Source organism: Hyla sarda, chromosome 6 (assembly GCF_029499605.1).
Source record: "Hyla sarda isolate aHylSar1 chromosome 6, aHylSar1.hap1, whole genome shotgun sequence".
Classification (NCBI taxonomy): domain Eukaryota; kingdom Metazoa; phylum Chordata; class Amphibia; order Anura; family Hylidae; genus Hyla; species Hyla sarda.
The window spans coordinates 74,233,633-74,260,038 of record NC_079194.1 but is presented as its reverse complement, the minus strand read 5'-3'; the positions used below and the strand labels follow the sequence as shown (position 1 = coordinate 74,260,038).

The 26,406-nt window shown below is 44.5% G+C and overlaps 1 protein-coding gene across 13 annotated transcripts in view; it reads left to right on the top strand.

The window, feature by feature from the left end:
- PBRM1 (polybromo 1) overlaps positions 1-26,406 on the top strand; it is a 123,988-nt gene that overhangs the window by 30,071 nt on the left and 67,511 nt on the right. For 11 of the 13 annotated variants that reach the window (XM_056524150.1, XM_056524157.1, XM_056524152.1 and 8 more), the window contains exons 5-12: positions 6,974-7,123; positions 7,545-7,661; positions 9,947-10,015; positions 10,104-10,202; positions 11,752-11,840; positions 13,250-13,341; positions 16,630-16,852; positions 18,374-18,515. In XM_056524150.1, the coding sequence (XP_056380125.1) occupies positions 6,974-7,123; positions 7,545-7,661; positions 9,947-10,015; positions 10,104-10,202; positions 11,752-11,840; positions 13,250-13,341; positions 16,630-16,852; positions 18,374-18,515 (981 nt within the window). The remainder of the gene's footprint in view (positions 1-6,973; positions 7,124-7,544; positions 7,662-9,946; positions 10,016-10,103; positions 10,203-11,751; positions 11,841-13,249; positions 13,342-16,629; positions 16,853-18,373; positions 18,516-26,406) is intronic. The other 2 variants (XM_056524151.1, XM_056524154.1) reach the window with 1 other exon arrangement.

The window sequence follows — 26,406 nt, the reverse complement described above, 5'->3', positions numbered from 1 at the left end:
GTTAACACTGCTATTTTATTCATGCAGCTTCTGCTGCATCCCCAGCTCTCAGCAAGTTTCTATTTTCTCGCGGTCCCCTTTTTGCTGGGAGCCACGAGCATTTCTCTTGCTACAGCTTTGCGCTCTTAGCCAGCGCCGGAGCCACCTGCATGCCGGCTCTCCCCTAGCTCCTAGCATATGCCAGCATATATGCCACTCACCCGGGTCTGCGCTCCTGGGGTGTTCAGCTGGCGGGAGTCCTGGGGGCAATGACGGTATGTAGCTCCGCCCTTCTTCTCCCCCTGAGCCAGTGCGCGAACCGGGAGGTCAGGATGCGCCTCTTCTCCAGGTCCGCGCACTGCAAGGGTTTACCTTGGTGCTTCTCCCAGCACCGCTCCTCCCCCACTGCGGGGGGCTTGGTGGCACTCTGTTGACAGAGTGGCTTTGTTAGCTGCTCCCGTAGCAGCAGCCCGGCGGGAGCTCCTACAGCCGGCTCGCTCTTGTCCCCTGGCTCAGGGCCGTTTGACAGCTTAGCAGGCGTGGAAGTGTCATTGCGTGGGCAGGTACTGGACCTGATATCAATATGCCAGACAGTAGTCTCGCCTGTCATTCATCTCGCAATTGCCGCATCCCCGGCTGGATTCCGGTATTCCATTGCTAGTGCGAAGTATCCACAGGAGTGACCCGTTGTCTACTATGGACCCATACCAGTAAGCCAGACAGTGGTCTCCGTGACTTGTCTCTGCCGCCTGTCATTCATCACACAGCTTATGTATCTGCGGATGGAGTTCTGGTACCCCACTACTAGTGCGAGGTGTCCGATGGAGTGCCCTATTGTATACTATGGACCCATACCAGTAAGCCAGACAGTGGTCTGTGTGGTTTCCGCACAGTCACTCATCACATAGCTGATGTATCTGCAGCTGGAGTTCCGGTACCTCTTTGATGTCTGAGGTGTACAAAGGAGTGACCCAGCGTGTCCTATGAACCCTATACGGATTGAAGGGGATACTATTCACAGCTTCTCCGCCTCCCCCGTTCTCAGGGCAACGGGGATACTTTCCATGGCTCCTAGGCCTCCCATCACTCCCACATGCATCAGAGGGGCACAGTGATCTGGTTGTCGCACCCTTTTTGCCAGCACCTGGAAATGTTCTTCAGCCAGACTGTTGTCTGCACGGTTTCCGCCGCCATCGTTCTCCCATCTCAGGGCTGCCGCGGGCATGGCCAGGTTTCCGTACCTCACTGCTGGTGTGAGGAATCTGGATGTGGGTCCCTGCAGTTACACGGGACTGATGCCAGTCAGCCAGACTTCGTCTGCTGGGTCTCCAGCACCGCCAGATGGCCGTTAGCTCAGCCGCACTCCAGTACCCTACTTTCTGTGGAAGGGTTCGAAGGAGTGATCCTGTGCGTTCAAGAATCCTATACCAGTCAGCCAGACGGTTGTCTGCATGATTTGCTGCTACGTCAGGTCAACTACCATACATTTTCCACTCTGAAACCCACTGCCGAGGTGTAGCTCAGAGTGAGTCAACCCATGTTGCTGCATGGGTGTTATACAATGCACCACATACTGGTCCGCAGGGTTCCCTGCTTTATCAGGTCCCTCTCTACATACCTGCCACTCTCACAGCTGAGGGCTGGTTGCTTCTTTCAATGTGTGGCTCTGAATACGGGACCCTGTGTGGCCATGGTCCCTATGCCATATAGCCAGACTGTGTCTCCATGGTTTCTAATCCACCAGATCACCTCCCCCTTTCCTGACGCTCCCGCAGCCCGGTGACTTTCTTTCCATGTGAAGTTCCACACAGTGTGTCCCTGTGGGTTCATTGCTCCTGTTATACTAATCAGACTGTGTCTGCTTGTTTCCTGTCCCATATACCTCCTTCATCTCTTGCATCTGCGGCAGCAGTTCTTGTGTGTGGCACCATTAGGAGATGGCATGTAGATGTTTTTGTACAGGTTCCATGGCCTTTCACAGCAACAGCAGCACTCTCTGTTCCACGTTGGCTGCTAGGGGCATGGTTGTGACACACTGTTGGGTGCTGAGCCTGTCTTCCTTGCTGATTGACGTTTGGATGTCTGCGGTTTCTTTCGTGTTTGCAGTCATGGTGCCATACTACTGTCATGAAGTCTCCATGTCCGTGTCCCTCTGCATGTGTAGTGCCTACCTTCCTTCTGTCGGTGGGGTGTGCCTTGGGCCTTCCTGTAGTTTGGTGTCCACGGGTCTGCGACGGTAGAACACATCTGTTCTGGCATTGGGCCTGGTGGGGCGTCATCAGTTCAGCGCTCCCCCTAGGCCTCCAGGTATCTTCCTGGATTCCTGTGTAGGGTGGCTCAGGCGCTTGCTCTATTGCCTTACACATGACCAGACTGGCTCCGTTGGCGCCCATTGAGCCCAAGGTTTTCACCCTGTTGGGGTATTCCTCTCAACGCTGTTGGTTGCTGTGTGTGTGTGCTTCTTCCTTCCATTTATAGTCACGTCTTTGCATCTTGCCCAGCCAGTGTCCAGGATTCCGATTCCTCTGGGGACACAACTTGGCTCTTCGATATGTTCTCTGAGTTCCTGGGGGCTACGTCCGCCCAGTACTTTGTCCCGTTGCTGTAGGGTGGCATTCCCCTGCTCCTACAGTGCCTGGCACACGTGACAATGTCCCTTCCATAGAGGTATGGGAATCGGGGTTTGGCATGGTCAGTGCCCGATTTTCATCCCGACTGCCCCTGTTTTCCCCTCCACTAGGGGGATTATTTTGCTGGGCACTTTCTACTGCCGATATGGAGCCATCTCTCTCTTCCCACTATATAGGTGGGGTGTCTGGCTGGGCCCTTGTTTTTCGCTGAAAGCATTCGGAAGAGCTTTGCACTGTCGGCCTGTATGCGTACTGCCCACTATTGCAGCCTGGCTCTCTTCCTGTTTCTTGGTTATCTACTGCTGTTCATGCAGCCATGGCACTCTCCTCTGTAGGGGGGTTTAGTCAATCATGTATGGCTCGATGACAGCCGGTCTAGCCACCATCTGTCGTTTTGGTCCTGCCATTGCTCTCCTTCCCCCTCGGCGCACACTCCCTCGTAGTGTGTGTTTCTCCTTCCCTGCACTACACTGATGCCACGGTCTTCTGGAGTAACCTTTCTGTGTTCAGAGCCTGCATGTCCCAGCTGGGTTCCCTTTTGTTTCCACCTCCGTTCCAGTCCTGACGGGTTGTTGCTTCAGTTTGCTTTGGTCCGCTTGGACCGCTGGGGCCCAGGAGCAGTTGGTCTCCTTGTCTTGAACACTATCCTGGGACGCAGGTGGCGTGCCGCACTAATTCTTGTCTTGACACGGAAATTTGTCACCCGGAGTGTATCGCATATTTTTGGTTTCCTTACCCTTCAGGTGTAAGTCTTCCAGCAGACTCGGGAACCTCCTTTTTCCCATGTCAGCTGCTCCGGTGTTCCGGGATGCTCCATTTCAGGGTCTTCTGCACCTTTTTTGGCAGTTTATTCTTCCGTGTCTATCTTCAAGGTGACCCAGGAACCTCCAGTTTCCGGGCCTATCGTTCCGGTGTCCCGGGATGCCCCTTTTCTGGATGTTCCGCTCCTTTTTTGGCCGTTATTACCTTCAGAGGCGGAGAATTCCACCATCTCACTGCTCTTACAGTAAAGAACCCCTGTCTGTGCTGGTTTAGAAACCTTCTTTCCTCTAGACGTAGAGGATGCCCCTTGTTATAGATACAGTCCTGAGTATAAATAGATCATGGGAGAGATCTCTGTACGGGCCCCTGATATATTTATACATAGTTATTAGGTCGCCCCTAATCCTTCTTTTTTCTAAACAATTTGCATTCAATGGAGGTTAAATGGACAGGTCTATAATTCCCGGGGTCACCTTTTGACCCCTTTAAATATTGGCACCACATTTGCCATGCGCCAGTCCTGGGGAACAGTCCCTGAATATTAAAAATAGGGGTCTTGTCTATTACATTATCTATTTTTACATTGTCTATTTAGATTTTTTTTTAGGTGGCACTGTACTTCTTCCTGGGTTAGACAGGTGATCTGTACAGGGGAGTTTACCTTATCTTGCTGTATTTCACCTGGCATTTCATTTTCCTCGGTGAATACAGTGGAGAAGAATTTGTTTAATATATTTGCTTTTTCCTGATCCACGTTTATAATTTCTTCCTCATCATTTTTTAAAGGGCCAACACTTTCATTTTTGACCTTTTTGCTATTTATATAGTTAAAGAACATTTTGGGGTTAGTTTTACTCTTTGGCAATGAGTCTTTTTGTCTCTATTTTTGTGGCTTTTATGTTTTGTTTTGTTTTTGTTTGTTTTTTTAAATTTTATACTGTTCTCTATAGGTTTTTGATGCTTCTTCACTGCCATCCTGTTTTAGTAGTTTAAATGCTTTATTTCTGTCATTTATTTCCCCCTTAACGTTTTTATCCATCCATATTGGTTTTCTTTTATTTCGGACCCTTTTATTCCCATAAGGTATATACATCTTATAGTGAGAATTTAAGATATTTTTGAAAGTCTCCCATTTAGTGTCAGTATTCCTGTTTTTGAGGACATTATCCCAATTTATATTGTTAAGGGCTTCTCTGAGTTGATCAAACTTTGCCTTCCTAAAGTTGATTGTTTTTGTGGCCCCCCGAGAGATTCCCTTATTGAAGAACAAGTTATCATGTATTATATTATGATCACTATTTCCCAGGTGTCCTTTTACCTGCACATTAGTTACTCTGTCAGGTCTGTTGGTTAATATTAAGTCTAGCAGAGCGCCCCCTCTGGTTGGGCCCTGCACCATTTGGGACAGATAATTGTCTTTAGGTATAGTCAGAAACCTGTTTCCTTTATGAGATTCACAGGTCTCAGTCTCCCAGTTTATATCAGGATAGTTAAAGTCCCAAATTATTATCACCTCATTCTGATTTGCTGCCTTGTTTATTTGCCTCATTAATTGATCTACTGCCTCTTCCATTATGTTTGGTGGTTATAGCAAACCCCTATCAGAATTTTGTTATTTTTATCTCCATATATTTCTACCCATAATGACTCCACATTATCATTTCCCTCCCGTATATAACTCCTCCCCCTTTCAGTTTTGTCCGATCCTTCCTGAATAGACTATAGGGGAGATTTATTAAAACCTGTCCAGAGGAAACTTTGCCCAGTTGCCCATAGCAACCAATCAGCTCCCGTTTTTCATTTTTAACAAGGCCTCTGCAAAATGAAAGAAGCAATCTGATTGGTTGCTATGGGCAACTGGGTAAATTTTCCTTTGCACAGGTTTTGATTAATCTCCCCCTATAACCCTGTATGTTGACCGCCCAGTCACAGGTATCATCCAACCAATTCTCTGTTATACCCGCTATGTCATAATTCTCCTCAGACATCAACCACTCCAGTTCCTCTGTTTTATTGGACAGACTTCTGGCATTAGTTATCATGCAATTCAATGGTGTGTGTTTTTTTTTTCGTGTGACGCCTATCCCTATTAACCATTCTAACCCCTCCCTCCGCTCCACCCCCAGGTACAAGACTCCCCTCTCTATCTACACTATCTTCCCCCTCTATGTTGTAGGTTCCCTCGCCCCCCAGTCCCTAGTTTAAACACTCCTCCACCCTTCTAGCCATCTTCTCCCCAAGCACAGCTGCACCCTCCACATTGAGGTGAAGCCCGTCCCTACGGTAGAGCTGGTATCAGACAGCGAAGTCGGCCCATTTCTCCATGAACCCAAACCCCTCCTTCCTACACCAGCTTCTGAGCCACTTGTTTACCTCCCTGATCTCCCGCTGCCTCTCTGGTGTGGCTCGTGGTACAGGTAATTTTTCAGAAAATATTACCTTGGAGGTCCTTGCCTTAGGCTTGTGGCCTAAGTCCCTGAAATCATTTTTAAGGACACTCAACCTACCTCTTACTTTGTCATTGGTGCCAATATGTACCATGACCGCTTTGTCCTCTCCAGCCCCACCCAGAAACCTGTCAACCCGATCCGTGATGTGCCGAACTCGAGCGCCAGGAAGACAACACACTGTTCTGCGATCCCGGTCTTTGTGACAGATCGCCCTGTCTGTCCCCCTAATAATTGAGTCCCTTCACTAGCAGTACCTGTCTGGCCTGCCCTGCACTCCTCCCTCCTTACTGGACCAGACACCCCCCTGGTGGTCAGAGGCAGTATCTTGCTGCAGTACTGCTAGCTCTGAAATGCCATCCCCCTCATCTGGGCAAACTTGTTGGGGTGTGCCAGATCAGGACTAGCCTCCCTTACACTTTTCCCTCTTTCCCGTTTTCTAACTGTAACCCAGCTAGCTGCCTGACTGTCCTGCAACTCCGTCCCACTATCCTCCCCCACCTCTACCCCAGAGAGTACCTGCTCAGTGAGCAGGAGACTCCTCTCCAAGTTGTCAATGCGTCTGTGTTGCCAGTTGCTCCTCTAGATCCAGGATCTTGGCTTCCAAATGAACAACTCGCAGACATCTCGCACAACAATATGCACTCTCAAACTGCTGTTCAAGGATTGCACACATTGTGCAAGATGTACACTGGACTGCATTTTCCAACATGGAGGCCATACTAGATTTGGGGATTGCAAAAATGAACAGTAAAAAAAAAAAAATCAAATATTTCAATTAAACTCCCTTAATTTTAAGTCCCTCTCACTTTTATACTTACACTCACTTGTATACTTCACACTCTTGTATTCAGACACACAATCACTAGCTCAGACAATCGCTTTGTATATGGTGATGAGTAGTGATGCTTAGAAATTAGGCCAAAAAGTTTAATCTTTGTTTTATGAGACCAGAGAATCTTATTTTTCTTGGGGTGCTTTTTTGCAATTTCCAGGCATTCGTGTGTTTTTTTTCTTTTTTTTTTAAATATAATTACTAAGAGGTTTCAGTAGAACAAAACGTGGGACAAAAAAGTTAAGAACAAAAAAAAAATTTAAATAAAAAAGTCTAAAGGCTTTTCAAGTATATTATAATTTTTTTTTTTGTCTTTCTAGTCTGACACTCCTGAATACAAAGCAGCATGTAAGCTGTGGGACCTTTACGTGCGCACAAGAAATGAGTTTATCCAGAAGGGTGACTGTGAGGAGGAGGAGGAGGATGATGATGAAGACGATATGCAGGACACTTCAAATCCAGAAGCAGAGGTCAGTTGTCATTGTGTACAAAAAAAAGCTTTTGACATGTTAGAAGTCTTAATCGGTCGGTGCTGAGCCCCACCGAATACAAGAATGAATGGGAAAAGCACTCAGCTAAGCGCTTCTTCCTGTTTCTTCTAGTGACTGATTGAGACATATTAAAGTTTTATATTAATTGACTGTAACACTGTAAATCAATGGAGCTCGGCTGTATTACACAGCCCATGGGCAAGAGCAACACCCTTTAATGCTATGTTGTAGTTAGATACAACATTTAACTGTTTAGAATAATAATATTCCAGTTAAAAAAATGTAAAGCCCAGAAACAGAATAAGGTGGACATTTTGCTTTGTTCTATTTTTACTTTGTTTTATTTAAAGTATACACATATTTTTAATGTCTGAATAGTAAAAGATTTTTTTTTTCATAGACTTCGCAGAATTATTTAAGGCCAATCCTGGAACAACTGCTGGAATCTATAACCGTTGCTGCAGATCCTAATGGCAGACTGATCAGCGAACTCTTTCAGAAAGTTCCTTCGAAAGTAGTGAGTGATAAAATATGAAGGGAGTACCCTCCCAGTGGTGTCCAGCAAGATTATACTTAGATATATTGGTCATTTTTATTGTAGTGCCCTGTCACTGGTTTCTCATGCAAAAAGATGAATACAAGTGGTTTATAATATTAAAGGGGTTTTCCAGTGAAAGACCAGCTATCCACAGGATACTGTTATTGGGCATCTCCATCGCTCCTATTGAAATGAATGGAGCACGTGCCGTCTGCAGCATGCGTTCCTCTCAGATAGCCGCTGTCTGTTAGGATATTGCGGAGGTTGGACCCACCGTGATCAGACTTAAAAGCTGTCTTTCACTGGAAAACTCCTTTATTATGTCTTCTATTAGATATATACTTATTTTAACTTTAGAAAGCTTAGACTAGCTGTATAATCTAGTCAGTACATGCTACTTATGACCATTTGTTTATCACTGACATGATATATATGTACACACTCAGATTTAGTCTATTTGTAATTCTTTGCCATTTTATTGTGGTCAAAACACAGCAAACCACTCACTATATCTGTGTACATTTTTAGTAACCATTAAAGGGTCACATGGCCCCGTTTGTAAAAAGCAGCTCTCCCATTGAAGTTAACATCACGGGTCTTGCAGCGTGGGCAGAATGTCAGCAGTCAGACATTTCCCGCATGACCATGTAGATTCTTTTTGGCTAAAAAGGAATACTCTGTAAGACGCACATGCTGTAATGGGTGATATAGGCTAGGGCTGTCCAGTATAGATAACTTCTATCAATTGAACACGTTTTTTGGTTATCAATCAGTACGATTATCAAACGTGCTTAATGCATGTTTTTTAAGGGGTTATCTTGGAGCTGTAAAACTGATAGCCTATGATAAGCCATCAGATTGTTGGGCTTGGGGATCCGACTCCCAATGCACTCCCATGATCATGTGATTAAAAGGACCACAGTGATCAAGCGAGTGCCATGTTCCCTTGAACTGTATGTTTTGTAGTGGTTGTGCCTGGTAAATCATGAAATGTACAGAGCTGTGCCTGGTAAATCATGAAGACAATGGCGCTGATCTACTAAGAATGGAGTGTAGGTTTCTTTGTGGGTTTTAATTAGGGATCGACTGATATCGGGTTTTTAGGGCCGATACCGATAATCGGTGGAGGTTAGGGCCGATAGCCGATAACTTATACCGATATTCCGGTATAAGTTATCGACTATTTATCCCACCGCAACACCGCTGCAGATCATTGATTTAAAGCGGGCGCTTTAAATCAATGCACTGCAGTGGCTTTTGCGGTGCCATAGGCCGCCGCCCGCTTCTCTCCCCCTGCCTGTCCGGGGGTCCTGAGTCCTATCGCCGCCACCGCTCCCCCCACCGCCGCGACCGACCCACCGCACCGCGTCGGCCGCGTCGCACCCCCCATTCTACATCTGGCTCCGGCGGCATCCTCCTGAGCTGTCACTGTGCGCACTGACGGTGACGTCACATCGCGCACGTCACTCATCATTGCGCACAGCGTAACGCAGGACGCAGCAGGAGCCAGATGTAGAGTGGACCCCGGGAACAGGTAATTATAAAACCGGGGATGGGGGAGGCAATTGGGCCGGGGGGGGGGGGCGGGGCGGAGGCATTATCGGCTTATCGCCAAGGTAATTGCTGATACTGATAATGCCCAAAATCGTGATTATCGGCCGATAATATCGGCCAAACCTATAATCGGTCGATCCCTAGTTTTAATTCCCTACAATTTCCACTTTCCCTACATTTTGCTTTTTTTACACCTGCTCTGATATGTTGCGTTTTCCTCAGCTGAAATCCACCACATTTTCTGTGGAAACCTTAGTAAATATGTTAAGTTTTTGTGAAAATGTCCGGAACACGCCCCATTCCCTGATGGCCATGCCCCTTTTTTCGGGTTTTCTTAGTAAAATGAAGAGTTAGTCGGGTTTTTTCAATTCCGGCACAAATTCTAGGCCATTACGCCAGAATCTGGCGCACAACCCGTCAATGTTTGTTGAGTTTGCAATAGTAAATGAGGGCCAATGTGGTGCTTGAAGGAATTCTGTGACTCCTTCACTTACTTGATTGGTGGGGGTACCGGGAGCTGGACCTCCACTAATCTAATATTGATGGCCTATCATTTGCTTTCAATATTATAGCCCTAGAAAACAACTTTAAGATAAAGATTCAGCTCATGGTTAGTACTCTGCATCATTTATGACATTTCAGTGTTCCATGTTGATTTTTGTTAACGATTCTGGTGGTTCATAATCTTACATTTGTTTTCTGCTTTTCAGCATTATCCAGACTACTACGCAATAATAAAAGATCCAATTGATCTGAAAACCATTTCCCAAAGGATTCAGGTATGTAAACTGAGTATATTGCAGACTAAGTATATTGTAGACTGTTTTTTCATTATGAAGAAAAATTACATTTACATTTTGTTTACAGTCCGGTTATTATAACAACTTAAATTCAATGGCCAAGGATATCGACCTACTAGCAAAGAATGCCAAGACTTACAATGAACCGGGCTCCCAGGTGTTCAAGGTGAGTTGAGGAGATGAGAATTCAGGCAGTGAATCTGCATATGAAACCTATGTTGCTTTGTGACAGATTCAGCAATGCTTGAAGTCTTAAAGGGGTTTTCCAGGCCAAAACTTTTTTTTATATATATCAACTGGCTCCGGAAAGTTAATTCAAACAAAGAAAAAAGTATATAGCCAGCTCACCGTTTGTAGTAATTTGGTCCTGACACTCATAGGAATTAGTTTGGAAGCCCGGAGAAGGAGCCAAGCCGTTGTCCTGGGGTGTATATATATATATATATGTATGTATGTGTATATATATATATATGTGTATATATATATATATATATATATATATATATGTATATATATATATATATATATATATGTATATGTATATATATATATATATATATATATATATATATATATATACACCATAGAAGAGAAAGTTCCAGCTCCCAAAAAAAATATAATTGTAAATTTTAAAAGTCCAAAATTTATTCAGTCCATATTAAAATCAAAAAACAAAACACCCTGTGTGGTTAAAAAAAAACACGCCGACGCGTTTCGGACTGTCTAGTCCTTAGTCATGGCACAGAAAAGGAATAATAACTGACCTTATGTATCCTTTGTAAATAACTGATACATTCTGTAACCACCTGGTTCACTCCCTGGATCTGGCGTCTGCCATCACTTCCTGGGAGGAACCTTGGATCTCTCCCAACGAATTAACCCCTTAGTATACAAACGACAATTCAATCAAAAACCATATTTATTTTAGACTGCAATTCAGACCACAAGGAAAGAAAAGAAGAAAAAAAAAATTGAACGCTATTTTTCTTTCCTTGTGGTCTGAATTGCAGTCTAAAATGAATATGGTTTTTGATTGAATTGTCGTTTGTATACTAAGGGGTTAATTCGTTGGGAGAGATCCAAGGTTCCTCCCAGGAAGTGATGGCAGACGCCAGATCCAGGGAGTGAACCAGGTGGTTACAGAATGTATCAGTTATTTACAAAGGATACATAAGGTCAGTTATTATTCCTTTTCTGTGCCATGACTAAGGACTAGACAGTCCGAAACGCGTCGGCGTGGTTTTTTTTAACCACACAGGGTGTTTTGTTTTTTTATTTTAATATGGACTGAATACATTTTGGACTTTTAAAATCCGGAAAGTTAAACAGATTTGTAAATTACTTCTATTAAAAAAATCTCAATCCTTCCAATAGTTATTAGCTTCTGAAGTTGAGTTGTTGTTTTTTGTCTAACTGCTCTCTGATGACTGACGTCCCGGGAGCTGTGCAGTTCCTATGGGGATATTCTCCCATCATGCACAGCTCCCGGGACGTGACATCATCATTGAGCAGTTAGACAGAAAACTTCAGAAGCTAATAACTATTGGAAGGATTAAGATTGTTTAATAGAAGTAATTTACAAATCTGTTTAACTTTCCGGAGCCAGTTGATAGATATAAAAAAAGATTTTGCCTGGAATACCCCTTTAACACTGATGTGGACTTGGCTGTACTATGTTTTAACACGTATCACACTATTATTTGTGTTTTCTTTAGGATGCCAACACAATAAAGAAACTTTTTGCACTTAAGAAGTCTGAACTTGACTACACAGAGTATTCCAAATCCAGTCTCCGCAGCAGCAGGTGAGAGCCCAAAAATTATTATATTGTATGTGTATAGTAATAAACAATATATATTTATTTAGTATGGTTGAGAAAAATAAAGAGAACATGGAAGAAAGGCGGGATGGCAACATTTTAGGTTCCTTTTTATAGCTCCCAATCTTGCACATGAAATATTAAGGAACTACAGCATTTTTCAGTAAACTGTTCATATATTGTTTATGCAATTAACCCCTTTAGGTCTTGGAGCAGCTGCTCACTGACTATTGATACTACAGTGGTCCCTCAAGTTACAATATTAATTGGTTCCAGGACGACAATTGTATGTTGAAACCATCGTATGTTGAGACTAGAGATGAGCGAACTTACAGTAAATTCGATTCGGCATGAACTTCTCGGCTCGGCAGTTGATGTTTTTACCTGCATAAATTAGTTCAGCTTTCCGGTGCTCCGGTGGGCTGGAAAAGGTGGATACATTCCTAGGAGACTCTTTCCTAGGACTGTATCCACCTTTTCCAGCCCACCGGAGCACCTGAAGGCTGAACTAATTTACGTAGGAAAAGTCATCAACTGCCGAGCCGAGAAGTTCGTGACGAATCGAATTTACTGTAAGTTCGCTCATTTCTAGTTGAGACCATAACTCTATGGAAACCTGGTAATTGGTTCTGAAGCCACCAAAATGTCATCCGTAAATAGGAAAAAGCGAGTCTTAAAGATAAATAAGTAGATAACTTATACAGATAAAGCAAATCCTTACTCATAAAAGTAAGAAAGATCTGCTGGGGGCTGTAAATCACTTTCTATTTCAGTGTTTCCCAACCAGGGGGCCTTCAGCTGTTGCAAAGCTACAACTCCCAGCATGCCCGGACAGCCGAAGGCTGTCCGGACATGCTGGGAATTGTAGTTTTGAAACATCTGGAGGCACCATCTTTGGGAAACACTGGTCTATGTAGAGGACAGGGGCTACTTCAGGGTCCTGTACAGAACATGCAATGTCCTAAAAAAAAAAAAGTAACATGGAGCCGCCCTCACCTGATGTCCAAAGGAGCAGCTAACCCTGCACAGGTAAAGAGTACAGAACATGTAATACCTCCCTGTACTGTAGGGGGTGCTATCACACCAGTCAGTGCCTGCACTTTAGGAATACAGGGGTTTTACCAGTGAAATATCCATTCTGATTGGTCGGTTCTTCCAGCCAATGACACGTTTTGCAGATGTTGAGTCTGGTTTCAAGTTACAATGGTCCAAAAAAGACCGTTGTATGTTGAAACTATTGTATGTTGAGGCCATTGTAAGTTGAGGGATCACTGTACTAAGAAACAGCCTAAGGCATGCTGACACGTATACCTCCCCGTGTGAAATGTTCTGACTGACAGAAAAGCGTATTCTACATATCAGTGATGCATTATTACACTTGTCCAATTGTTTAGGAACAAGCGGCCAGCACAAGGAGATCGATTGTCTGCTATCACAATGGCACTCCAGTACGGCTCCGAGAGCGAGGAGGATGCTTCTCTGAATGGTAAAACTTAATGTACAATGCACTGTGTATTCTTACAGCCTTATATGTAATTGAACAACCTCATAAAGATTTACTGAGAAGGTTATTTGACAGCCTTGTAAAATTCATGGTCTATGCTCAGGATAGTCCCTCAATATTAGATTGACAGGAATACAATTCCCAGCACCCCCACTGATCAGCTGTTTGAACTTGCCATGGTGCTTGTGCAGGCACCGCAGTCTTGTCGGTGTTTACCAGAGCCTCTACCTTCATGACTGTACTATTTGTAGTGGGGCAAGGTACTGCAGCGTTGCACAGTTTACTTGAATGAGATATAGTTTGTAGTAGGGCTAGGCGGTATACCGGTTCATACCGAAATTTTTGTGCTGCACGATATAAATTTTAACCCATACTACAATACCGGTTTGGCCCCTCCCCCTCGGGAATGAATGAATCAGCCCATCGCTGCGCTGTCCCCACATCGGGGAACTAATCATATGTGACCCACGAGCGCTGTTCTAAAACAACCCCCCCCCAAAAAAAAAAAAAAATTATCAGCACAGCGCTGCGCTGTCCCCATCGGGGTAAATACTCACAACCGCAAGCGCTGCCCTCCTCTTCCTCCTGTTTGTTGTGCCCGCCAGTGCTGACACTCTATACCAGTGGTCTTCAACCTGCGGACCTCCAGATGTTGCAAAACTATAACTCTCAGCATGCCCGGACAGCCGTTGGCTTTCCGGTCATGCTGGGAGTTGTAGTTTTGCAACATCTGGAGGTCCGCAGGTTGAAGACCACTGCTCTATATTGTGCGGTATCCCTATGCCCGGCTGCAAAAAAATAAAAAAAATAAACTTTAACTCACCTCCCGTTGGTCTGGTACCGGCCTCATCTGCTTCCTGGGGACGGGAACGTCGGACAGCCGTCAGCCTATCACCGGCCGCAGCGATGTTCCGCCTCAGCTGGTGATAGGTTGAGCCCACTGTCATGTAAGAAGCCGTCCAGAGCTCCTTACATGACAGTGGGCTCAGCCTATCACCGGCCGAGGCGGAACATCGCTGCGGCCGGTGATAGGCTGACGGCTGTCCGACGTTCCCGTCCCCAGCATAAGGCCGACATCGGAACATGTTAGTTTACCTTGTGCAGCCCGGGCATAGGGAATACTGCACAGTATGGGGTGTCAGTGTTGGCGGCCACAACAAACAGGATGAGGAGGGCAGCGCTTGTGCGGGTGACATGTGAGTATTTACCCTGATGGGGGCAGCGCTGGGGGCTGATAATTAATTTGGGGGGGGGGGGAAATACCGTTATATACCTTGGAAATGGCAAAATGTGATACACACATTTGGTCACACCGCCCAGCCCTAGTTTGTAGCACTGCTACGAATAGAACAGTGGTGCTGGTACAAGCGCCTCTAAACTTTTGAAGAGGCTGTGGCGCCCGCACAAGCATCATGGCCTGTTCAAAAAGCTTATCAGTGCTTGTTCTGGGAGTTAGATCCCAGACGATCTAATATTGATGGCCATAGTTTTGTGTAATGTACCCTAGTCATTGAAAACATATTTTTTGCGTGACCCCACTAAAATCTTGTATCACTATATTTAGGATCCCAGATATAGTCACCTTAATGAATACAAGTAATAGACAAACAAGGGTTGTGGCATTACATTTCAAGCGTCTCATGTTCACCTTCCCTTGAGTCATTTGTCTTCAGGCCGATATACATTTTACAGGCTTATAGAATGAGGTCAGTGAATTGATATCCAGATTAAGACCTGTCTTTGTGTCCATTTGAGCTATTGAAGTGCAAAACATAATTCTGTGTTAGGACTGAGCTTTGTTTGCCTGAGGGTAAAGTCACATGCAGCAGATTTGTTGCAGAAATTTCCTGCAACTGAAATGTTTTTCAGTAGGAAGCCTGTTTGTTTATTTTTAATCAAATGTTTATTAATTAAAATAATAAATGTAGAGTACAGGTGTATTTCATTGGAGCCAAAAGAATAAAATATAACACAAACCGTATTTTTAGCCCTATAAGACGCACCCAATTTTAAAGGTGCAGAATCTAGAAAAAAAAGATTCTGAACCTAACAGTGATCTTCAACCTGCGGACCTCCAGATGTTGCAAAACTACAACTGCCAGCATGTTGGCTGTCCGGGCATGCTGGGAGTTGTAGTTTTGCAACATCTGGAGGTCCGCAGGTTGAAGACCACTGGTATAGGAGGTAATACTCACGTGTCCCCGCCGCTCCGGACCCGTCACCGCTGCCCTAGTTGTCGCTCCATTGCTGTCGCCGCGTCCCCGTGGTGTCCCAGACGCTCCGGACGTCTTCTTCCCCGGGATCCTCGCTCTCCGTCATCACGTCGCTACGCACGCCGCTCCTATTGGATGATGGGACGGCGTGCGCGACGACGTGATGACGTCGAAGGAGAGCGCCGGCCATGAAGGGGATCCCGGCACGGAGCAGTAGGTCTCAATAAAGCTGCTGTATTTTCTAGATAGTTGTATTGTACACTGAGTGTACATAACATTGAGCCACCCTCATCCTAGTGTCCAAAGAAGTAGCTCATCCCGATACAGGTAAACATGTAGCACTGTACTTTTATGTAAATAGACATTAGATCAGAACAGATCTTCACTGTTTATACATACCACAGATCAGAAGTGTCTCTTGCATTGTATGTCAAATCTTGTTTCACATTACAGCGAGCTCTAGACCACTGTATGTTGAAGAGAATGTACCTGGAGGTATTTGTTTGTTAAAGGAAAACGGTCACATATTTTATCCCGCACTATCCACCAGTATAGGTGGATAGTGCGGGAGACGCTGATTAAAACGAGCCCTACCTTGGTCTGATCCGTGCCGCCGTTCGCCCGCAATTGTAGTTTTAATCTCTGTGTATAGCCTGCTGTAACTGGCAAAGGCGGGGCTTCTGCGGGCTAACGGACACTGACGTCAGCGCCGCTCATGAATATTCATCCCTCCTGTTCTCCCTCTCTTCGCCGCTCCTGACCAGAGGGAGGGATGAATATTCATGAGCGGCGCTGACGTCAGTGTCAGTTAGCCCGCAGAAGCCCCGCCTGTGCCTGTTACAGCCGGATATACACAAAGATTAAAACTACAATTGTGGGTGAACGGCGGCACGGATCAGACCAAGGTAGGGCTCGTTTTAATCATTGTCTCCCGCACTATTCACCAGTACCTGTGGATAGTGCGGGAGAAAATATGAGACAGTTTTCCTTTAAATGTTTGTCGTTTCTTTCCTCTGCATTTAATAAGATGAATAACTTGGAATCCTTGTTTATACAGCAGCATCATCCATCCGCTATGAGGAAGGAGAGTCTGAAGGAGAAAGCATAACCTCGTTCATGGATATCTCTAGTCCATTGTATCAGCTTTATGAGACAGTCAGATCCTGTCGGAATAACCAGGGTCAACTGATAGCCGAACCTTTCTTCCACCTCCCATCAAAGAAGAAATATCCAGATTATTACCAGCAAATCAAGAACCCTGTATCTCTACAACAGATAAGGTAAACACTATGATCCCATTCTCATCAGTATGAAAATCCATATGACAATAATTGTAAATTCTATAGTACAAGCCTTAAAGGGGTTATCTTGTGTTGAAAGGCCCCAAATGCATTAAAATAACAAACTTCAGGGTCCATTCACACCACTAAGTTGGTTGAGGCGTATTAAAACTGTTTGAAAACCTTATGAAAGGGTATACACATACAGTATTCATTGACTGTCATGTTATTAAAAGCCATATACAGGGAATGTACAGTTTTAGTACAGTACTTGGTAGGATTTGTCAGAACATGTATAAAAAAATCAGACTGAACTGCAACCGTGCCAAACTGTACAAAACCAAATTCACCTTTTTTAGCACTGTTTTCCAGTGCCAGTCTATGAAAATACGGTTCTATGCGGTTTTATAATATAAAACTGTATATGGTTGCTGGATGTATAAACCAGGATGTGAATGCTCCCTTTTACACTCCCCCTCCGTTTCCACGCTGATTCCCCATTCACTCCTGTCTTACTTTAGGAGAAAGAGTCACGTGACCGCCACTGCCAAATCGCCAGGTGTACTCTGCACTCGTGGCATCACCGCTCAATGTCAGCCGTGATGCCAGCAGAATGTCGTGTGATCACTAAGGCTACTGATTGGCTGCAGTGGTCACATGACCTCCACTCCTAAAGTAAGACCTGGGGGGGATTAGTGCAGGGTTTCAGAGATAATTAACAGTTGTTATTTTAATGCATTTGGGGCCTTTACAAAAATGACTGTCTGTCACCTGCTCTAATTGATGAGATCCCCCCCCCCCCCAAACTTTGTAACTGTAAAGAAACATATGGCATATATTGTTGTGCATTCTCATACATCTGTAAATCTGTCAAGTAATGTTCTTTGAATAGGTAGATGATAGCCTTCAAAGGTAAGACCAGTGTTTCCCAACAAGGGTGCCTCCAGCTGTTGCAAAACTACATCTTCTAGCATGCTTGGACAGCCAAAGGCTATAGTTTTGCAACAGCTGCAGTCACCCTGGCTGAGAAACAGTGGGTTAAACTGTTGGGAAGCAGACACTAGGAATGGGGAGGGGGGGCATCTGACTAGTTCACAAATACTCAACGAATTTGCTGGTTAGACAGGGCAATACATGGTTAACCCTGATTGTAGTTGCTCCTCGAACCAGATTCTAAAAGATCTGACATTGATGCTGAACGTGCAGACACATATTTAGGTGATCGCAGTCATGTCCAGGGATAACCTTGTAAACCCTTGAATATTATAATATTCACTTGCTGCACACTTTGCGCTGCCGATGTACATCTGCATATTGTTTGCCATAGACTTCAATCATTATATTAGCCGGATGTGGAAGCTGAACATAGCCGCTTGCTTTCAGAAAGCTGATTTTTTTTCTGTAGTGTGGGAATGTACTGAAGGCCTTAAAGCACAGTGTTTGTTTGTTTTTTTTTTTTTTTTTTTTTTTTTTTTGCATAAATCAATTTGCATATACAGAATTATTGTTTTTCTCTCCTAGAACGAAGTTAAAGAATCAGGACTATGATACTCTGGATCAGCTGGAGACTGATTTAAATATGATGTTTGAGAATGCAAAGCGCTACAACGTCCCAAATTCAGCAATTTACAAACGAGTCTTTAAACTGCAGCAACTAATGCAGGTAAGATCTCTGATGATGCCACAAAATTCTTAAAGGGGTTGTCCAGGGAATAATAGTGGATAAGTCTTTGATCATGGTGGGTCCGACTGCCGAGTCCCCCCCACAATCTTCTGTATGGGGCCTGGCTCTCGCTCTTCATCTTACCATACTCCTCAGCTCCCTGCCCCCACCTTCGGAGATGAGCAGGAATGATAACCCGCTCAGCCATTCACCTGCTGAGTGGCCGTCACTCCTGCTTGTCCTCCAAGGTGGGGGCCAGTGTCCTCCGGGGACTTGGGAGTAGCCGGGGGCCTGAACAGGAGATCGCTGGGTGTCCTAGTAGTCAAGGCCTATAACCCTCCCCCCGACTTGCAATCAGGCACTTATTCCCTAACCTGTGATGGGTACAAGTTGTGTCTCGAAGAGTTCTACTAGTTAGATATAACAACAAATTATGGCTGTAATATTAAAATGTGCATACTCACCTCGCTTAGTCCATTGCCGGCATTCCGGCCTGCCCCAGTTCCTCTGTTTACTTACCCTATGATGCCCTTACACAGGGGACGTAGACAAAGGAACTGAGGCAGGACAGAGCACAGGCATTGGCGTCAGCAAAGGAAGTGTGCTCCATTTTATTCTCTTAAAGCCCTAGCAGGTCATATTTTTTTTTTTTATTCAAATATGAGAACCCCTTTAATTTGATAACTGAAGGAAAGAAATGCCTAAATGTGTAGTTGTACCCAGGCAGCAGAGAGCTTGAGTGATAGAAAATGTTAGTTCATAGCAAGTTGTCTGTTTAACTTGTTTTTGTAAATGTTCTACCTTGATGTGGACGACTAAGAAGACATTTATAAAGGGTTTTGATTTATGTTTAGTAAATAATACGATCACACTTGGTTTATTAAAACTGAATATGTAATTAGATGAGGGAAGCTCAGTCCTCATTGTTATATAGCAGGTACTTTTTTATTTGGAAAATTCACATTCAGAAAAATAAAAATACCTTATAAATAATGGTCTTAGTATGTAAGGTAAATATTGGTAATGCATCCCTCATTAAAGGGGTACTCCAGTGAAAACCTTTTTTCTTTTAAATCAACTGGTGGCAGAAAGTTAAACATATTTGTAAATGACTTCTATTAAAAAATCTTAATCCTTCCAGTACTTATTAGCTGCTGAATACTACAGAGGAAATTCCTTTCTTTTTGGAACGCTGATGACATCACGAGCACAGTGCTCTCTGCTGACAGCTCTGTCCATTTTAGCAACCATGCACAGCAGATGCATAGCAGATGTATGTATGCTAAGGGCAGCATTGTGGCTCAGTGGTTAGCACTGCTGCCTTGCAATGCTGGGGACTTGGGTTCTAATCCTACTAAGGACAACAATAAATAAAGCGTGATTATTATTATAATAACGTCAGCAGAGAGAACTGTGCTCGTGATGTCATCAAAGAGCATTCCAAAAAGAAAAGAATTTCCTCTGTAGTATTCAGCAGCTAATAAGTACAGGAAGGATTAAGATTTTTTACTAGAAGTAATTTACAAATATGTTTAACTTTCTGCCACCAGTTGCCTCATATAATCTCTTGAAGTACACTGGGTGGGATTGGTCAGAGGGCTCTGAGCTGCTGTAACCCAGTGCGGCCACTACCTACACAAATCGCCAGATTTCTGGGGCAGTTTGTTCCAAAGACTGTCTTGTGTGACTTGCACCACGTTTATTATGAGTTTTAGAAAAAATGTTGATATTTTCCCATCATGTCAGACAAAGAGGGTGTGGCTTTTTAGAAAGAGGCGTGGCTTAAGTGAACAAAAACTTGTGACATTTTGGCGCTCAACCTTGCTTTGAAGTCAACTAATTGTTCATTTAAATTTGTACTAAACAGATTAATCAATCAGCCTGGCACACTATGGTGAATCTGGGGCATTTACACTGTTTGTATGGGCCTATGTATGAAGTAATTTGCTTCAATCCCTTTTATTGTATAAGTGGGCACATGGCCACATCAGCTAATATTCCAAAGTGTTGGGCCCCCACCTTAAATAAAACCATCAGGAAATTCCAGTGGAATGCACAGGTAGTGTGGAGGGGGCTCAGGAGCTTACACTTAACATTGGTGACTGGCATTGTAGATCTTATGTACAAGTCCTATAGGGGGGGCTAAAAGTGTAACAACATGGAATAAAAAGTGATGAGTCTCATCCACCCCACAATGCTATGAATAAAACTGCAGATCACTAGGCATAAAACAAGCCCTCACACAGCATCCTAGACAAATAAAAGTAATAAACACTTAAAATTTAGTAAGGCCACAATGAGAGGGAAGACTGGTGGCACCACTGATGATAGTCACCCAAAATTTAAACCTCAAATTAAAAAAAACTATTGGGAGTAAAACCAGGGCACAAGGATAGGAAAAAAGTATGCAAAAACCCATATAGTAAATAGAAAAAGGTCGTTGGTACGCGCTCATTAAAAATCATAACTTTGTTTAGACCATTAGAATAGCTGACTGCCGGCAGGTTTTTAAATCAGTTTCTATTTTCTGATTTTATTTTTGTGCATTATTAGGACAGCCTTTATGCCCTCGTAATGTTTTTTAAGAGGACCTTTGACCAGCCCAAATATATTATTGAGATTCTATTGTCATTAAATAACTTTAGATGCCCTGATCACACACCTTTTTACCTCTTCTTGATGATACACCCTTTTGAGATATGCGAATTTATAGATTGTCTGACAATCAAGAGAATAAGTCAGATGGTATGAGCTTAAATGTAATAATGTTAATGATTATCAGGGGATGGGTGTGTATGTTGTATATTGAGGGTTGTTTATGCCTAATATTCACTCCATGATTATATAATTCCACTCATCACCTGATATTAACTTCCATGAATAAAATCAAAGGGGTACTCCGGTGAATTTTTTTTTATAAATCAACTGTTGCCAGAACGTTAAACAGATTTGTCAGTTACTTCTACTTAAAAATCTTAATCCTTCCAGTACTTATCAGCTGCTGTATGCTCCACAGGAAGTTCTTTTCTTTTTGAATTTCCTTTCTGTCTGACTATAGTGCTCTCTGCTGACAGCTCTGTCCATGTCAGAAACTGTATAGAGCAGGAGCAAACCCCCATAGCAAACCTATCCTGCTCTGGACAGTTCTTGACATGTGCAGAGGTGTCAGCAGAGAGCACTGTGGTCAGACAGAGGGCATACACCAGCTGATAAGTACTGGAAGGGTAAAGATTTTTTAATAGAAGTAATTTATTAATCTGTTTAACTTTCTGGCATCAGTTGATTTAAAAAAATAAAATAAAAAAATAATAAAAAAAATGTTTTAAACCGGAGTACCCCTTTTAAAGATCATGCCCATCTGACTTCTCACCAGAATGCACAGACAAACTATAAAGCCACATATCTCAGTACCAAAAGGACTTATAAAATTTTAAAAAAAGGTGTGTGATCAAGACATACTAAGCTATTTCTTCTATATTTTGGGGGTTCTTGGAGGTACTCTTTAACAGCATTTAGTGAGATGCTTTATGGCGGGGACCCATAGACCTAAGACAACAATAGACAGGACCAGTCCCATTTAGCTGAATTGAAGGTGTTACTGAGTAATCTCTGGGATCTTTCTACAGTAAGGATGCTGATCTCTGCTGTGAATAGTGGAGGATCCAATGTTCTCTGGTGTCTTTCACTTTTCTCCTTGTATGTTTTGAGAAGAAAGGCATTATTAGGAAATGATATGTACAGAACAAGAAGTCTCAGCTTAGTTTTATCCCTTGTGGCCAGAATGAAAACTGCAATATGTCATTATTATTTTGTATGATATACAAAAAAATGCAAAATTACAAAACATCATCAAAAATTATTTTAAAATACTGTTAAAGAGTACCTCTCATGATCTTGTTAAATTTTATAATCCTCCCAGTTCACTGCCCCCATCATGATAAACCACCCCCTGCCTTTATTTTTATAATTTATTTGTCTACCTTGATATTGCTCTGTATTTTCTGCTCTGTCTGTGAATCTGACTGAGACTGATGGGGCTTTACCCAGCAGGTGTGACATCATCTGAAGCAATACAGGGGAGAACTTCCTCCCTCACTCTGCTACACACAATCCAGAGCAGTTGAGTGTGAAATGAACTATGATTGGTAAGGCTGCACACACACCTCAGCACTCCAGACTGCATCTCCTGATTTTGGACTTCTGCCAGGCCAGCAAGAGTCCAAAGTCTGTGCAAGAGATGGAGGAAATGTGCTCTGAACAAGTAGGTAGACACCTAGTGGCAGCTTTTTTTTTAAAGCATAACATAGAAAACTTCATTTTTTATTTTTTTTTTTTTTTTTTATTTTTACAAAGTACATTAGGAAGATTTTTATTTTATTTACCATAAGGAGTGGAGGAGGATATGGCGGCAGCTTATCTTTCCGAGAACAAAAGGATCAGGCAGTTGAAATCAAGCTCAGTCCCGATCCTTTTCTCTCCCCTGACATTACCTGTTGAGCCCCCATGCACACTAGACAGTCTGTTGGTCCAGTGAAGTTGGTAAATGTGGCTCTCTTATTTAGAATTCTGTATTAAATAGAGAATGCCCCCAAATTCTCATATGGGATATACAATGTGCATTTCCTTTAGAATTTTCCTTTCCTTTCCTTTAGAATTTCTCATGTATGTTAACCCCTTAAGGATGCAGGACGTAAATGTACGTCCTGGTGCGGTGGTACTTAACGCACCAGGACGTACATTTACGTCCTGTGCATAACCGCGGGCATCGGAGCGATGCCCGTGTCATGCGCTGCTGATCCCGGCTGCTGATCGCAGCCAGGGACCCGCCGGCAATAGCCGACGCCCGCTATCTCGCGGGCATCCGCCATTAACCCCTCAGGTGCCGGGATCAATACAGATCCCGGCATCTGCGGCAGTGCGCGATTTGAATGAAGGATCGGATCGCCCGCAGCGCTGCTGCGGGGATCCGATCATTCATAACGCCGCACGGAGGTCCCCTCTCCTTCCTCCGTCCGGCTCCCGGCGTCTCCTGCTCTGGTCTGTGATCCTGTGATCGAGCAGACCAGAGCAGAAGATGACCGAAAACACTGATCTGTTCTATGTCCTATACATAGAACAGATCAGTATTAGCAATCATGGTATTGCTATGAATAGTCCCCTATGGGGACTATTCAAGTGTAAAAAAAAAATGTAAAAGTAAAAGTTAAGGAGGAATGTGACGGGGGGGAGGAGGAATGTGACGGGGGGGAGGAGGAATGTGACGGGGGGGGAGGAGGAATGTGACGGGGGGGGAGGAGGAGGAATGTGACGGGGGGGGGAGGAGGAATGTGACGGGGGGGGAGGAGGAATGTGACGGGGGGGAGGAGGAATGTGACGGGGGGGAGGAGGAATGTGACGGGGGGAGGAGGAATGTGACGGGGGGGAGGAGGAATGTGACGGGGGAGGAGGAATGTGACGGGGGGGGGAGGAGGAATGTGACGGGGGGGGAGGAGGAATGTGACGGGGGGGAGGAGGAATGTGACGGGGGGGAGGAGGAATGTGACGGGGGGGAGGAGGAATGTGACGGGGGGAGGAGGAATGTGACGGGGGGAGGAGGAATGTGACGGGGGGGAGGAGGAATGTGACGGGGGGGAGGAGGAATGTGACGGGGGGGAGGAGGAATGTGATGGGGGGGAGGAGGAATGTGACGGGGGGACAGTGTGAGTGAGGAGGGGGGACAGAGTGTGAGTGAGGAGGGGGGGGGAATGTGAGTGAGGAGGGGGGGGGGAATGAGTGAGGAGGGGGGGGGAGAATGTGAGTGAGGAGGGGGGGGGAGAATGTGAGTGAGGAGGGGGGGGGGAGAATGTGAGTGAGGAGTGGGGGGGGAGAATGTGAGTGAGGAGTGGGGGGGGAGAATGTGAGTGAGGAGGGGGGGGGGAGAATGTGAGTGAGGAGGGGGGGGGAGAATGTGAGTGAGGAGGGGGGGGGAGAATGTGAGTGAGGAGGGGGAGGGGAGAATGTGAGTGAGGAGGGGGAGGGGAGAATGTGAGTGAGGAGGGGGGGGGGAGAATGTGAGTGAGGAGGGGGGGGGGAGAATGTGAGTGAGGAGGGGGGGGAGAATGTGAGTGAGGAGGGGGGGGGGAGAATGTGACGGAGGAGGGGATGTGAAATGGGCGGTGGGCATAAAATGAGTGGATAGTTGTAAAGTGGAGATTGGACATGAAATGGCGTGATTTCACCATTTATTTATTATATTGCATCTCATATCGAAATCTCAATATTTAGGCCCATAATCACAATCGCACATGTTCCCCATATTGTGCAGCCTATATATATATATATATATATATATATATATATATATATATATATATAATATTCTGTAGATCCATATGGTTACATCGATACCCAATTTGCGTAGATTTTATTTTATTTTACTAATGTAAAAAAAAAAAAATTACTACATGCACCAAAATTTGTATGTTTAAAATTGTCATCTTCTGACCCCCATAACTTTTTTTTATTTTTATTTTTTTTCCTGCATATGGGGCTATATGAGGGCTCATTCGTTGCACCATGGTCTATAGTTTTTATCGGTACCATTTTTGTTTTGATGGGACTTTTTGATCGCTTTTCATACATTTTTTTAAGTAGGGATCGACCGTTATCGTTTTTTTAGGGACGATACAGATACAGGTAAGGGCCGATAGCTGATAACTTATACCGATATTCCGACATTACTGCAGATCATTGATTTAAAGCGGGAGCTTTAAATCAATGAACTGCAGCGGCTTTTGCGTGCCAGAGACCACCGCCACCACCCGCTTCTCTCCCCCTGCCTGTCCTGAGTCCTATCACCGCCACTGCACCCCCCCCCCCCCCCCCCACCACCACCACCGCACTGCCCCGGCCAGAGACCGCCACCGCTGCCCCATTGCCTCCCCCATCCCCGGTTTTATAATTACCTGTTCCCGGGGTCCACACTTCTTCTGGCTCCTGCGGTGTCCTCCTGAGCTGTCACTGTGCTCACTGATGGTGACGTCGCGTTGAGGATGTCACTCGTCACGCGTTGAGGATGTCACAGCGCACAGCGTAACACAGGACGCGCAGGAGCCAAAAATAGCGCGGACCCCGGGAAGGGCTAATTATAAAACCAGGAATGGGGGAGGCAATGGGATAATGAGGCGGTCTCTGGCTGGGGCGCGGTGGTGGGGGGTGTTACGGCTCGGTGCAGTGGGGGGCGTTGCATTATAGGATTATCGGCAAGGTAATAGCCAATACCGATAACGTCCAAAATCGTGAATATCGGGCGATAATATCGGCCAAATCGATAATCGGTCGACCTCTATTTTTAAGTGTACGCCATCGACCGTGTGGCTTAGCTAACCTTATATTTTGGTTGATTATATATGGTTCGGACATTTGCGCATGCGGCAGTACCACGTGATTATTTTATTATTATTTTTTTTTATTACATTATTTTATTTAAAAAAATGGGAAATAGGGAGTGATTCAAGCTTTTATTAGGGGAGATGCTTATTCACATTAAATTTTTTACATTTTTTTTATTTCTTTCACTTTTTACTTTGTTTTTTTTTAGCCCACATAGAGAGCTATACCATGCAATCCTCTGCTTGCATATACTGATCAATGCTATGCCTTTGCATAGCATTGATCAGTGTTATCGGTGCTCTGCTGCTCCAGCATGGCTGGCTGGAAGCACCAGAGGACCGATTGGACAGCAAGGAGGAAGGTAAGGGCCCTCCCGCCATCCTCTCAGCTGATCGGGACATGGCAATTTCATCACAACAGTCCGGATCATCTCCGCTGTGCTGCCAGAATGCTTTCACTCTCATTTTAGACTCCGCCATCAGATTTGATCGCAGCATCTAAAGGGTTAATGTCGGGCATT